At 39.8% G+C, this 15,780-nt stretch overlaps 1 protein-coding gene across 6 annotated transcripts in view; it reads right to left on the bottom strand.

Moving 5' to 3' along the window:
* LOC104604029 (CLP protease regulatory subunit CLPX1, mitochondrial-like) overlaps positions 1-15,780 on the bottom strand; it is a 46,028-nt gene that overhangs the window by 5,372 nt on the left and 24,876 nt on the right. For 4 of the 6 annotated variants that reach the window (XM_088900172.1, XM_088900170.1, XM_088900171.1 and 1 more), the window contains one exon: positions 294-356. In XM_088900172.1, coding sequence (XP_088756298.1) covers positions 294-356 — 63 coding nt within the window. The other 2 variants (XM_088900175.1, XM_088900174.1) reach the window with 2 other exon arrangements.

Genomic DNA, 15,780 nt, shown 5'->3' with positions numbered 1-15,780 from the left:
GTTAAATTAATATGGCTGGGGTATTTGTAGAGTTCAGATGGGCTCCCCACAGAACATGCCCCACATTTACATCCCTCCGTGCATTGGGAACATCTCCCATAATTGTCATGGGGACATGTTCCCAATGCACAGAGAGGATGTGCTGTGGGCACACTGCACTCTGTGGGGAGCCCATCCAATCTCATATTTGTAGATCCAGCAAAGTTGCGACTTGTACATCCAAATAAATATCTGATGCAGACCCTTGGTCATAGTCAAAGAAGAAGGAAAGTGTTGTGAAAAGGAAAACTTACACCGTTCATTTGAAACAACTTTCTGTATTGCTTTGCCAGGGCATTCTTTGGCTCTGCGAGGACCTAAATAACAAAATACCCATATATTGTCAGATAGAAGCTGACAGAGAGAATATATGAAATAGACATTGACTCAGGAACCAAAGAGTCAAAAATGGAATTTTTTTGGACTTTATGTCAACTCAACTCAAGTATTGTCCCAACTATATGGGCTTGGTTTTCTGGATTTTATGCATTTCTGTATTTTTAGGCAGTAAGGTTCTTTTGGTCATTTATTTTCCTCAATATGAAATTATAAAGGTCAGAAAACCTATAAATACTGGACAAGTATGCCAGGGACACAAACAAATGGATGCATATGTATACAAAATGATTGTTGCTTTGGCAATTGCAGTTCACCACTTAGCTATTCTTATTATTTCCTTTCTTTTGTCTAAAGTATTTTGAATGAAAGTCACTGCTCCTGTTCCTAAACCAACACATCCCTCCCCCCCCCAAAAGAAAAAACAAAAAAAAAGGAAGAAAACAACAAGCCGACTGTATAAATGATTTGGACCCAGATACATAGATGAGCTTAAAAATTACCTCAATAAGTTGATCTTCAGTTAGAGCTGATAGACTAACAAGGATTTGGAACCTCCCAATAAATTCTGGTATCAAACCATATGCAATAAGATCACCACCCTCTGCCTGCACTGCATAGACATAGAAGATAGAAGTTCATTTTAGAAGCATATCTATTTCAAGTGTTAGGCTACACTTTTAGAAAAGCTAGGAGGCTGCAAGATGGTCTTTCTATTTGAGGTTAACTAACAGTTTCCAACAAGGAGGAGGTCACGAAAGCATTTGTAAGACCACCAGTCTTCATTAGAGGTGGATTCGAGCCGAGCCGAGCCGAATAGTACCAAGCTCGAGCTCGGCTCGACACTGTTCTACAATGCTCGAGCTCGAGCTCGGTTCAAGCCAGAACCTTGAGCTCGAGCTTGACTCGAGCCAAAAATTCATAAGCTTGAGCTCAGCTCGGCTTGAGCTCGATTTTGAGAAAAAATATTTTATAAAAATAAAAAATTATATATAAAAATATTTTTTATTTGATATTTAAAAAATTAAGAATTATAATATTTTTATTATATATTGTTTTCTATAATTTTATTATTTATATATATATATATATATATTCAAGCCGGCTCGCGAGCCTCACGAGCCGAGCTCTAGTATGCTCGAGCTCGGCTCGTCTAATAATCGAGCCAATGAATTGGGCTCCAGCTCAGCTCGTTGCCACCCCTAGTCTTCATGTTTGCATGTACTGGTGCTCCAAACCCAATAGAAGAATCTTGGCGTCTGCAAAAAATAGCAAAACATAATATTGATCAAAAAGGAAAAAGAGTTATTACTTCCATTTAATTGCCTAACCTTTCTAAGGTCGTTTTCTCCAAATCAATAAAAGCCCCTCCACATATGAAGAGGATATCTTTTGTGTCAATCTGCAAAATGCACGAATACCATACATGTTAAAAAAAATAAAGAATATTTTTCTCTTACAAGAAAAGAGGAAGAGAGGAGAAGAGTAGAGGAAGAAAAATTATGTGAGAGTCAAAAGAAAGTGTTGGCGGCGCCCAACTTCTATTTTATCTTAATGTGATATAACAAATAAAATATAAAGAAATTACAAGTAGGTCCCTGGTGGCACACCCTAAAAATAAAGAAAAGAATATGCTGACAGCAGCCTAGGCTAATAGCATTCTAACAGTAGAGTAAAAACTTAAACCTAACAACACTCCCCCTCAAGTTGGGTTGAATATATCTATCATGCCCAACTTGTCACACAACTCATTGTGCCACAGGTGTGGAAGTCCTTTTGTGAGAATATCAACAAGTTGCTCCTTGGATTTGACATAAGGAGTACAAATTTCTCCCTTTTCCAATTTTTCTCTTACGAAGTGCTTGTCCACCTCAATGTGCTTGGTCCTATCATGTAGGACTGGATTATTAGCAATGTTAATGGCTGCCTTATTGTCACAGTAGAGGGACATAAGATTGTGGACAGTAACCCCAAGTTCCCCTAAAAGGTTCTTCATCCACCCCATGTGCCATAGCTCTATACTCCACTTTAGCACTTGACCTTGCCACTACACTTTGTTTCTTACTTCTCCATGTCACTAGATTTCCTCCTACAAAAGTACAGTACCCACTTGTGGACTTTTTATCATCCACAACACCTGCCCAGTCAGCATCGGTGTAGACTTCCACTTTTAGATGATTACGTTTGCTGAATAGCAACCCTGTGTTCCTGGATACTTCTTCAAATACCTAAGAATCCTCTCTACTACCTCCATGTGTGGTCTCTTAGGGGAATGCATGAATTGGTTTAGGACCCCAACTGAGTAAGCAATGTCAGGGCGTGTCATGGACTAATAAAGCAACCTTCTCACTAATCTTTGAAATTGTTTCACATCTTTTAGTTGTTTACCATCACAATTTCCCAATTTATGGTCAACATCCATAGGGGTATTTGTTGGTTTTGCACCTAACTTGCCTGTATCCTATAACAAATCTAGGATATACTTCCTTTGAGAGATGAAGATGCCCCTTTTTGAGTAGGCAACCTCAATTCCAAGAAAGTACTTTAGGGGACCCAGATCTTTCACTTCAAATTGAGAGGCTAGGAATTCCTTCAATTTTTGTATTTTTGTGCTCCAATTTCTTGTAAGGATGATATCACCTACGTACACTATCAACACAACACTTGTTCTTGACATCTCTTCACAAAGAGTGTGTGATCAGACTGACATTGCTTAAACCCTACTTGTTGAACCGCCATCCGAAATCTACTAAACCATGCTCTAGGAGATTGTTTTAGACCATAGAGGGACTTTCTTAATTTGCACACCTTACTTTCACTTCCTTTGGCATAAAACCTGGGGGTTGAACCATGTACACCTCCTCCTCCATATCGCCATTTAAAAAGGCATTCTTTATATCCAGTTGATGCAATTTCCAGTCAAAGTTTACAACCAATGATAGAAGAACCCGTATTGAATTCATCTTAGCTACTAGAGCAAATATCTCATCATAGTCAACACCATAAACTTGGGTGTACCCTTTAGCTACCAGCCTTGCTTTGTACCTTTCAACTGTCCCGTCTACCTTGTGTTTCACTGTAAACACCCACTTACACCCCATTGGGTCTTTCCCTCATCCACCAACTCCCATTTTTTATTCTTATGGAGGGCATTGATCTCCTCCTTCATAGCATTTGTCCATTCAAGATATTTTAAAGCCTCTACCACGTTTCTAGGTATGAGAATACTATCAACTACAGATAAGAAGGCACAGTGAAAGGGGGAAATGTGGTCATAGGAAACACACTAGTCAATGGGGTGTTTGGTAGTGCATGACTTGACCCCCTTTCTATGAGCAATAGGAATGTCAAGGTCATCCACAACCGAAACGGGGGCTAGGGGATCAATAGGTGTTGGACTTACCTCCTGGGAATCAGACAGTGTTGGTTGTTCACTATTTGGTGGCTCCACATCTTTGTCACATTGCTGATTTCTACGGCGTTGACATTGGAAGACACGAAAAGGAGTGAGATCCGGAATAGAAGGAAGGGAGACTTGACGAACCTGGACTTGCTTCTCCTCTTCCACATTACTCTCCCCCTGAGAAGTAGGGAAGAACGGTTCATATTTAAAAAAAGAGACATCCATGGAGAAAAAGAACTTATGACCAACGGAATCAAAGCATCGATAACCCTTTTGCAAGGAGGGATACCCCAGAAAGACACATGGAATAGACCAAGGATCCAACTTTCCACAAGACGAGGATAAGTCATGGACAAAAGCACAACAACCAAACACCCTCATGGGAATGGAAAATAAAGGAGACTAAGGGAACAATAACTAATGAGGGGCCTTGTAGTTTAACACTCTAGAGGGCATGTAGTTTATGACATAAGCAACAACAAGTACATCATCAATCCAAAATCATTTGAGAACATTCATATGTAACATCATCCCTCGAGCTACCTTAAGGAGGTGTCTATTCTTTCTTTCTGCAACACCGTTTTGTTGTGGTGTTGCACATGAACTCCTATGAATGGATCCATGGGAAGCAAAATTTAGCTCACCATAAAAATATTCCTTCGCATTATCGAATTGAAAAATCTGAATTTCAACTTGCAACTATGCAAACACCATCCTTTGGAAATATCTTATGATCTTTGGGATTTCGTCTCTACTACGCATGGAAAATACCCATGTATAGCGGGAGAAATCATCAATCAATGTGATAAAGTACTTATACCCGCCCTCTAAAGTTATGGTAGTAGGCCTCTACACACCAAAATACACAATATGGAAAGGGAAACTTGATCTTTTATTACTTGAAGGAAATAACGTTCTACATTGCTTGCTCAACTAACACATTTGACAATAGAAATCTGACACTGAACAAGACTTAATAAAAAAAGGAAACAAAGACTTTATTATTTCAAAAGACACATGACCTAACCAATTATGCCACAAAAAAATTTGACCAACTATGCGACTCTGAGGATGACACTGAGAAACCAGCCTTGTTGTCAAGAGTGTAGAGACCATCCACTAAGCTTCCTCTACCAATTGTCCTCCCAGAAGTTAGATCCTAAAAAATACATGAATAAGGAAAAAAGATTACACTATAGTTTAATGAATTTGTGGTACTACTAATAGAAAGAAGGTTGATGGGAAGCTGAGGGACATGCAAAACATTATTCAAGTTAAGTCCTTGAGGAAGGGATATTGATCCTTGGCCTGCAATGGAGGAAAATGATTCATCTGCAAGTCTCACCTTATCCCTTCCTGACAAAAAGCTATAAGACTTGAATAGGTCTGGCAGGTCATGTGATTGGAAGCCCCTGAGTCAATGGTCCAGGGGGAATCAGTGGCAATGGAGAGACATGGAAGGCAGAAGTTGCATTACCTGATGTAGACACAAATGAAGTAGAAGGGTTCCAGTAGTTGATCTGTCCATCTGGCGCAAGGCCCTACCATATGATTCCAAGTGACTACGGAAGGAGTTCATAATATCTTCCTTGGGGTCAGAACCAATGAAGTGCTCTCGAGTAGTATCGGTTGGCACCCCAGCAGACTGAGTTTCTTGGGTTACCACATTTGCTGCATTGTGTGCTGTATTAGGCTTCTTCTGACCCTGTACCTTACCCCGTTCTTGGTTCTTTACAACTCACTTTGGTCTCCCATGGAGCTCCCAACATGTGTCATGTGTATGTCTTGAACGATGGCAGTGGGTGCAGTCTTGCAGAACAACTTATCCTTATCATTCGCTTTCCTGGAGTCATTTTTTTTCCCATATTATTTCCACCCATATTGCAGCTAATGCTACCTGTTGCTCCCCTTAGTTGTAACCATTACACTCCACCTACTTTCCTCAAACTAAACAAGGGCATACACCTCTTGAACTGAAGGCAATTCTTTACTTCCTAAAATCTGAACTCTAATGGGTTCATATATGGGGTTTAGTCCCAACAAGAAGGCGAAAACCCACTATTGAGAAACCAGCTTCTTATAGGCTCTAGCATCATCATCATGTTTCCATTCCTTCCATACTGAGGTAAGGGCTGAATAATAGGTTGATAAGCTACGGTTTCCCTGTTTACAAGTTGAGGATTCAGCTTGTAACTGGTAGATCTTAGCATAGTGCCTTTGCTCAGAATAGGTGGTTTTGGCCTGTTCCCATATCTCATTTGCAGTGTCTACCCACATAAAGTTCTTTTTCTCATCAGATTCCATGGCTGCAAGAATCCAAGACATCACCATGCTGTTTTCTTGGTCCCACCGATCATGTTCAGCAGTCCCACTCTTGGGTTCTTTCACCCTTCCATTTATGTAACCAGCTTTTCCCCTTGCTGTTATATAAAGTTTTACGCCTTTGGCCCACTCCAGGTAGTTCAGACCATTTAAAGGAGTAATCGACATATGGGCTGATGTAACCCCAGTTGAGGCGGAATCATCATTCACCATTTTCGAAGGCAGGTCTACAAGTCAAAACCAAAACTGCAGGTGCACAAGGCCAGTCCTCACACCAGTACTACTTCTAACAGTCACAATTAGGGCACAAAACTCCACACACTGCTTCTGAAAACATGTACATAATACTGAAGGGCTACTAGCAGTAACTAAACAGTCCAGAAATAAGGAGTATACTGCTGTAATCTCCACACTTCACACACCAATTTAAACACAGTACATACCTGTGACAAAGGGGATCACACACCCCTGTACAGCACCTGTACGAAGGTGCAAAAACATGACTAAGCTTTCACAGCATTAGCCAAAGAAAAAAAAGGAAGCTTCACAGCATTGGCCTCCACCAACTAGGGTTACCTTGGTGCTACAACCAAGGAAGAACCCAGAAGAAGCGTAAAAAAATATTTCTGATCAGTTCGATTAGGTTTTTTGTCTTCACAGTCCAAGAAATCTGACACCTAGGTTGAATGGAAACTATTCAGTGGAAAAAAAACTCCTATTGCCCAGAGTTGTGCTCTGATACCATGTTCTCTTACAAGAAAAGAGGAAGAAGAGAGAAGAGAAGAGGAAGAAAAATTATGTGAGAGTCAAAAGAAAATAGTGCTGGCGGCGCCCAACTTATATTTTATCTTAATGTGATATAACAAATAGACCTGGCAATCGGGTTGGGTCAAGGTATTTCAGGTTGATTTCGGGTCAGGTTGAATTTTGGGTTGGGTTGTCAAATGCTAACCCTAACCCTAAATGTTCGGGTTAGGGTTCACCCATGGGTCAATTCGGGTCATCCCAAAAAATAATTGAAATTTTAAAAAATAAAGAAAAATTACATGAAAAATGCCAAAATTAAAAGAATTAACCTTAAAATTCCAAATATAAAATAAAAACTTGAACATTTAACAATTTAAAGAGTAAACAATAAAAAGTAAAGACTAAATAATAAAAATTAAAGAGTGGAAACTTCTAACAATACATAAATAATCCCAATTAGACTTGACAATCAGGTCAGCAGGTTGACCCATAACCCAACCCAACCTAGTTTTATTCGGGTCGGGTCATTTTCACATTCGGGTTGCTAAATATGAGGCCCTAACCATATTTTTTCGGGTTGGGTTGGGTTGGGTCGGGTTCGCGGGTTGGGTCAACTTTTAGCTAGGTCTAATAACAAATAAAATATAAAGAAATTACAAGTAGGTCCCTGGTGGCACACCCTAAAAAAAAAGAAAAGAACATGTTGACAGAAGCCTAGGCTAACAACATTCTAACAGCAGAAGTAAAATCTTAAATCTAACAACAAATATTATATTGCAAGCGACAGGTGCATGATTTTGAGTATGTTGAAGCATTAAAACCCAAAATTGACTGATGGGGAAATCCATTGATTCGATGTGACTTGAACACTTGATTTATAACATTGAGACTAACAAAATTAATAACGAGATAAATTTGTAATAGCTTTGTAGTTTGATGCCATAAGGGCATCATTTCAGGGGTATTTTCGGCCTTAAAATAGTCAAAGTATGCTCTTTTCCCAATTAAATTCAATGTTGTGACCTCTGAGGGTCTCTGTGCAACTTCTGTGAAAAACTGTGGAAGTTACATGGCTGAAATGCAGTTTTTGGGAAGCTGGTGTGAAGTCCAGCTAAGAGAAGGGGTGTTTTTGTGAAAAACTGAGAACAGGAGGGCACCTCCTATCTGCTAAACCCAGAATGACACCCCTCCTATTGTATTAGCATCCTCCCCTCTCATTAGCAAACCCTAGGGCGCCTTCTAGCTCATTCTTTTCATCCTTAGAAAACCCTAGCCGCCCCTAGCTGCTCAATCTCCACCTTCCGTCCCTTCTAATCTCCACCATTCATTTTAGGGCACTCTTCTTTTTAGCTTTTTAACGCTAAGGCGCCACCTAACTTCTAATCCTCACCATTCAGCCCCTAGTCATTAGATCTCAGCCCTCCATTCCATTTTCTATCTCAGCCATCCACTCTAGGGCACCACCCACTCCTTTTAATCTTCACCTTTCAACCCTAGGCGCCTTAATCTCCACCCTCCATTTCTAGGCACTCTCTCCTTCTCTTCTCAGCCTTAGGATCAACCCAAAACCATCCTAACCCTTCATTAGAAACCCTAAGTTGCCCATATCTTTGCTAAAACCCAATTGCCGCCCCCCTCTTTCTCTCTAATCCCAGTTGTGTCCATCATTCTCTATAAAAAAGACTCAAGGGCTTCTAAGAAGGGGTTAGATTCTGCCCCTAGGTAAGACGGAAGGCTGATCTTGAGATGTTCAAGGGTAGAGGAAGAGGAGGACGCCTAGGTAAGAGGAGGGGTTCCTGCTTGCATTTCGCCTAAGCCACTACTGCCACCTCTGGATTCGGATACCAACCAATAGTCTTAGATTTAATTTCTGTTCTTTCATTTCCAATTCCGTTTTTTCCTTTCTGCAACTTGCTTTCATTCAGTTTGATTTTTGTTTTCTTTTCTGTAGATTTGGAATTCGGCCAGGTAAGACGGAAGGCCTAGCTCAAGAAGTTCAAGGGTCAAAGGAGAAATCTGGAGACTACTACCTCTGATCGGATTACAAACTTTTTATTTTGTTATTTTATTTATTTATTTATGTTATTTATTTATTTTTCTGCACTTTTCACTTCCAGCATTGTTCGAATTTTATTTTGATGAATTTCAGTTTAATTAATTAAATTCTGTGTTGTGTTCTCTTTCCCGGATTTAAGTAAATAACGATTTTTCCCTCGCTTCCCAGTGGATACGACCCATTCTCACCATTTACTGCATTTGTAATTGTTTAACGACATGCTTTCAGGCACACCAAGTTTTTGGCGCCGTTGCCAGGGAAGCAACGGAGAAAATTTGTTATTTGCTTTATCCGGATCTGTTTCATTATTTTTTTTTTCGTTTTATTACTTGATCCGTTATCTCATTTTAATTCTTACTTGTCTGTGATTTTGCCAGGACGAAATAGCGAAAGGTGGGGTATTAGAGCAATGCGGGACTGCGGGAAGAAGAGAAGAGAAGATTAATTTGATTGCGTTTCAGGTGTAGTCATCCCATTTTATTTTTGATTTTTTTATTTATATTTTTGAACTCTTTTTTTTGTAGAATAGTGATTTTCGAATTTTTAATTAATTTTTTTTCTAGATCCGATTTATTTTTTTAGTATTATTTTTCTTTCGTTTTGTTTCTAGATCTATTTTCTTCTTTATTTTAATTTCTTGTTCGAATTTCTGTTTTAGTAGGTTTTTTTTTTAATTTTCAAAAAAATTTCGTTTATTTTATTTTATTTTATTTTTTTATTGCTGCATAATCATTTTTTTATTTTATTTTCGGTTTCACCTTTTGACTAGTTATTTTTTTCTCTCTTGTTAGAATTTATTTTTGGTAGTTGTTCATTTTTTTAGCAGAATTAATTTTTTATTTTCTGTTTGCAATAATTATTTGTTGCTTTATTTAGTTGTCCTTTAATTAGTTATTTAATTGAATAATTAATTGTTAAATAGGAAATTGTTCAAATTTTCGAATTTGAGTTTAAATTTCAAATCTGAATTTAAATTTAAATTTTAACTCGAATCTGAATTTAAATTTGAATTTCAATTTCAATTTCAATTTCAAATTTCAAAATTTAAATTTCAAATTTTGAATTTCAAAAAACTAGAAAAATATATAAAGAATAAAAAGAAAAAAAAATAATTAATATTTTAAAATTTTTACATTTGCATTCCATCATTTAGGGTTTGATATGCTAGAGCATGCATCATATAGGTTTATTTAATTGCTGAAATTATCATTGTTAGTTGTGAATGTGTTACGTTTTCTTTTTATTATTTTAATTGTTCCTTTTGCTTAATTAGTTTGCTTTATTATTTTATGTTTAATTGCTGAATTGCATATTAGAAATAATTGTTCATGCATTGTAATTAGTTGCATTTGCTTTGTTTATTTTGTTTCTTTCCGTTAATCCATTTAAGGGCAATCCAACTTAAATAAGATAAGGTGGGGATTTCATCACCCTTCCTTGGCCCAAAAGTCACCACCCTTCACGTGCGGTTCACCCTAAACCCTAATTTAAAATTTGGATAGCAAGACCCTTTAGGGAGCCTCACATTTGGTTCAAAGGTGTGCTGAATTTTAGGGAAGCTTGTAATTACTTTCCATAACCGACGGTTGGTGCCTAAGGAAAGAGGTTAAACGGCTACGCCTAAGCGGGTTTTGTGATTACTTAATTAGGCCCTTGCGAGAGCAAGGAGAGCCTCCCACATCCCCACCTCATACCTGGCTAACCAAAGGAAGTGGTGTAATTCCAAGTGAACCTAAGAGGATTCACATTGGTTGAACCACTAGTTTAGAAAACCCTAAGTCAGCCCATAGGTCATGTGTGTGAATTGCTTGCATTTTTTTAAATATAAAAATTCAAATTTGAATTTAAATTTCAAAATCTGAATTTGAATTTAAATTTAAAAAAAAAGAGAAAATAAAAAATATATATAATTTTTTTTTTCAAATTTGAGTTTAAATTACAAAATCCAAATTTCAAATTAAAATTCAAAAATTTCAAATTAAAATTTCAACAAGAAGAAAAAGGGTCTTCTGAGTTGTATGTTGGGAAAGAGATCTCTAAGGAGAGAAACTGTAGAACCCATACCCGAAATAGAGAGATACCTCCATCACCAACATCGCAACCAAATGGCCGGAATCAATGATGCCCAACCCAAAAAGTTGAAGGAATACTTCACTCCAACCCAATATAACCCTTCATCCTACATACAGTTGCCAGATACTCAAGCCTTACAGTATGAGATTAAGTCAAGCACAATCTAGATGCTCCCCTCTTTCTATGGGAACCCGAGTAAGGACCCATTCAAACACATAGATGAATTTCTGGAAATCTGTTCCACTATAAGGATCCAAAACTTCAATGATGATGCCCTTAGATTGACTCTTTTCCCCTTCCCCTTGAAAGATAAGGCCGAACACTGATTGGGAACTATAGGGAGACCTATTAGAACTTGGGCAGAAATGCAACAAGAATTCTTTAGTGTAGAGAACACTGATGTGGGCCCCATTGCAGTGGTCCTCACTGTGTTCGTAGGACAGCAATGTAGTTATTTGTTTCAGTTATAGTAGTGTCAGTTTGAGTCAGTTTGTTAATTCAGTTGTTATTTATTTCAGCTTTTATTTACTTTATTTATTATGTAAGTACTAAGGGTAGATGTGTCCTTTCCATTATGTATTAAACATAACCTATAAATATTAAGAGAGTGGCGGCGGCAGATCAGTTTAGAATCTGTCCCTCCTTTCAACAACTTGTGTTCTCTTGTTTCTCTTCTATTCTCTCTCCTTTTTCTCACTTCTCTTCTGTTTCGCAAACCTAAAACCTATTAGGATTCAAGACTGATTACAGTCTTGATCTTCTACTTGGTATCAGAGCCTATCTAGGGCTTCTCATGTGTGTCTAGTCCAGCCGACCACATGAGGACTAGCTAGGGCTAGAAGCTTTGAAGAAGTTTTCGGTGGTTGAATCTTGGAGATTACCAGAAAAGGTTCGCAACAGTTGAAGACTTGCCGTGGCTTGTAGAGAGTTGGTAATCAGGAAGAGGCAGCGAAGGTTAGGGTTCAGGTAACCCTAGAAGACAGTAAACCGAAGTACATAAGTTTTTTTTTTTACTGAGTTTCAAAGACTGCAATCAGTCGTGATAGGTTGGACCTATCTAGAAAGAGGGGCCGAACTGTGTTCAAGTTTGTTTCTAGGGTTTGGCTTGCCGAACTGTGTTTAAGTTTGTTTCTAGGGTTTGACTGTTGGGCCGAACCCCCCTCTTTAAAGGTGATTAGTTTTTAGGGTTTCATATTGCCCTACGACAAGTCCCATTTGTGCGGACTGCTTGGAGAGTGCAGCTGAGCACTTACTTCAGACCTACAGTTGAAACCCTAATTTTGCTCTCGCAGCAGTGGGCCCCACAGTAGTGATTTCAGAAAATAGCATCTCAGATTGATAGGCTGCCTGGTACTATGCATGCCGATTGATTTCAGATCAGATTTGAGTTGATTTCTTGCATATACTGTGATAGGCGATTGATTTCAAATCAAATTTGGGTTGGTTTCAAATCGGATCAGATCAGATTTGTGTTGGTTTCGGATCAGATTCCAGACTTGCTTGTTTGACTCTGTTTTCTGGTATAGTGGCTCTAACAGTTTGTAGCCACTGAATCTTGATCAAAGATGGAGTTTAAGGGTCAGGGAGAAAGTAGTTTTGGAAACCACAGTTATGGTAGTGTATCTGAAACCGGGTTTCAGATTACAACTATGAGATTTGATGGGTCAAATTATTTGGAGTGGGCTCAATCAGCCATGATGGCTATTGGAGGAAGGGAAAAACTGGGTTACCTCTTGGGAGATGTGAAAGAACCTTCCAAGGAGGACCCAACATACACCAAGTGGGTTCAAGAGAACTATTTGGTTATGGCATGGCTATGTAATTCTATGCAGCCACATATCAGCCGAAATTACTTGTGGGCAAAGACAGCCAAAGAGATATGGGATGTTGTGAAAGAAACCTATTCCCAACCCCTTAATGTTGCCAGAGCCTATGAACTGAAGTGTGAGGTGAACAACCTTAAACAAGGAGAGAAGCCAGTTTCTGTCTACTTCTCTACCTTGAAATCCTTGTGGCATGAGATTGACCATCTAGAGACCCTTGAGTGGGAAAGTCTCAAAGATGCACAGACTCACAGAAAGCAAGTCGAGACGAATAGGGTATTTGAGTTTCTGGCTGGTTTGAATTCAGAATATGACATTGTGCGACAACAGATATTGACAAGAGATAGTGTGGCCCTTTCTCAAGCATACTCCCTGGTGCATAGTGAAGAGACCAGGAGGAAAGTCATGATGCAGCCTCAGCCCTCTTTCCCAGCCTTGATAGCTATTAAACCTAGGCCAGGGGGTGACTCAGAAAGGGACCGGAAGAAGGAAGATAAACGGGATCTGGTATGTGAACATTGCAAGAAACCCAAGCACACAAAAGATACTTGTTGGAAGCTACATCCTCACTTGGTCCCAACAAAACTAAGAAATAAGAAGGGTAATGCTCATATGGCAGTGAACACTGATTCAACATCCTCATCAGGCGCATCCCTAGAGACTTTAGCTGCTGTTCGGGCTGCCCTCATACAGTTGGAAAAGGAAGTTGGGAGTTCAGCTCAGCCATCTCAGTCACCATCAACTCCTACCACATCTGCATTTGCACATTCAGGTACTCGAGCCTCAGCTTACCATGCTTCAGCTCCAGGTAATACTGATCACTGCTGGGTAATAGATTCAGGTGCATCTGACCATATGACTAGCTTGCCATCTTTGTTCACTTCTTATCACTTGTCCTCTGGCCGAGATAGAGTATCCATTGCTGATGGCTCTCTTGTTCCCATTTCGGGCAAGGGGGACATCAAGCTATCGGATACTATCTCTTTATCTTCTGTCTTGCATGTTCCTAAGCTTGATACTAATCTGCTTTCAGTTAGTAGTATTACCAAACACATGAACTGTTCAGTAACCTTTTTCCCTGACCGATGTGTTTTTCAGGATTTGGAGACGAGGAAGGTGATTGGGACTGGCCGTGAGACGAACGGGATCTATCTGCTTGGAGAGAGTTCTCGTCAGGAGGAATCAGTGGATAAGAAGTCTTTTGTTTCTGAGTCTGTTGAGTTATCAAAGTTGAGGTGTGAGAGTTGTGAGTTTGCCAAACATTGTAGAACCTCTTATTCTTTAAGTAATAAAAGGAGTAATTCCTCCTTTGATATTGTGCATACTGATGTTTGGGGGCCATATCATATCTCTTCTATGGGTGGGTACAGATATTTTCTACTGTTTGTTGATGACCATACTCGTTTTTCTTGGGTCTATCTTATGCGTTCTCGGGATGAGGTTCCTGCTCTGACCCAAAACTTCCATCAGATGGTTCTCACTCAGTTTGGGACCAAAATCAAAGTCCTTAGATCTGATAATGCAAAGGAATACTTTGCTCAGCCATTGACCTCCTACCTTCTTAGCCATGGAGTTATTCACCAGAGCACTTGCCCTTATACACCACAGCAGAACGGCGTTGCCGGAAGGAAGAATAGGCATATCTTGGAGGTGGCTAGAAGCATTATGTTTACCTCCAATGTACCTATTCGCTTCTGGGGTGATGCTATCCTCACGACAGTTTATCTCATTAATCGAGTTCCTTCCCGGGTCCTTGATATGAGAACCCCCTTTTCCCTTCTATACCCAGACGAGGAGTTGTTCATTGTTCCCCTTAAAACCTTTGGTTGTACCTGTTTCATTCAGCTTCTCGGGCCTCATCATTCCAAGTTTGAACCTAAGGCCTCCAAATGCATTTTCCTTGGTTATGCACAAACTCAAAAGGGTTATTGCTGCTATGATCCGGTTTCAGGGAAACGTTTTGTCTCCATGGATGTCACCTTCTTTGAGGAGACACCCTATTATCCTAGGGTTTCTCCTCAGGGGGAGAGCAGTGAGAGTGGGGCTGTTTTGAGATTCTTTCCTCAGGGAGAGAGTAGTGAGGGTGGAAGTGAGGCTGGTAGAAGTGGGGTTGTTCCTTTACCTATTCCACTGGGTAATGAAGGTTGTAGTGGTGAGGGTGGTCAGAGGGAGCCGGAGTTGAGAGTCTATCACAGGCGATGCAGGCAGGTTGATCCTAGTCTTCGACAGTCCCGGCCAGCTCCAGTTCCTTCTGCGGTTCCAGATCCAGAGCCTACTGAGATACCTCTCACTGTTGCCACTTCCCCTCCTGTGGATGACCTTGATCTCCCTATTGCCATTCGCAAAGGGAAACGACATTGCACCACTTCTACAGCTCACAGCATCTCACAGTTCTTATCCTATGATCGTCTGTCACCATCTTACCGGTCCTATCTCACCTCCATTGCCGATGTCCCTATTCCAAGAACAGTGCAAGAAGCCTTATCAGTTCCAAAATGGAAAGATGCAATGCAAGTCGAAATGGATGCCCTGTTGAAGAATAATACTTGGGCACTGGTTGACCCACCAAAAGGAAAGAAACCGGTGGGATGCAGATGGGTGTTCACTGTGAAGCATAATGCTGATGGCTCTATTGAAAGGTACAAAGCCCGGCTGGTTGCAAAGGGGTTCACTCAGACTTATGGTATAGACTACTTGGAGACCTTTGCCCCAATAGCCAAGATGACCACCATCCGAGTTCTGTTATCCCTTGTAGCAAATCATTCTTGGCCCCTGTTTCAGATGGATGTTAAAAATGCCTTTCTGAATGGAGACTTACAAGAAGAGGTTTACATGCAGTTGCCTCCTGGATTCTACGATACTGAGACAGGTAAGAAGGTTTGCCGACTGAACAAGGCATTGTATGGTTTGAAGCAGTCACCTAGAGCCTGGTTTGATAGGTTCAGATTAGCCCTTGGAAAGTTTGGTTATGTACAGGCCCA

Source organism: Nelumbo nucifera, chromosome 3, assembly GCF_055504915.1.
Source record: "Nelumbo nucifera cultivar China Antique chromosome 3, China Antique-T2T, whole genome shotgun sequence".
Lineage (NCBI taxonomy): Eukaryota > Viridiplantae > Streptophyta > Magnoliopsida > Proteales > Nelumbonaceae > Nelumbo > Nelumbo nucifera.
Note: the sequence above shows the minus strand (reverse complement) of the source record. Positions and strands in the feature narration are given on the sequence as shown.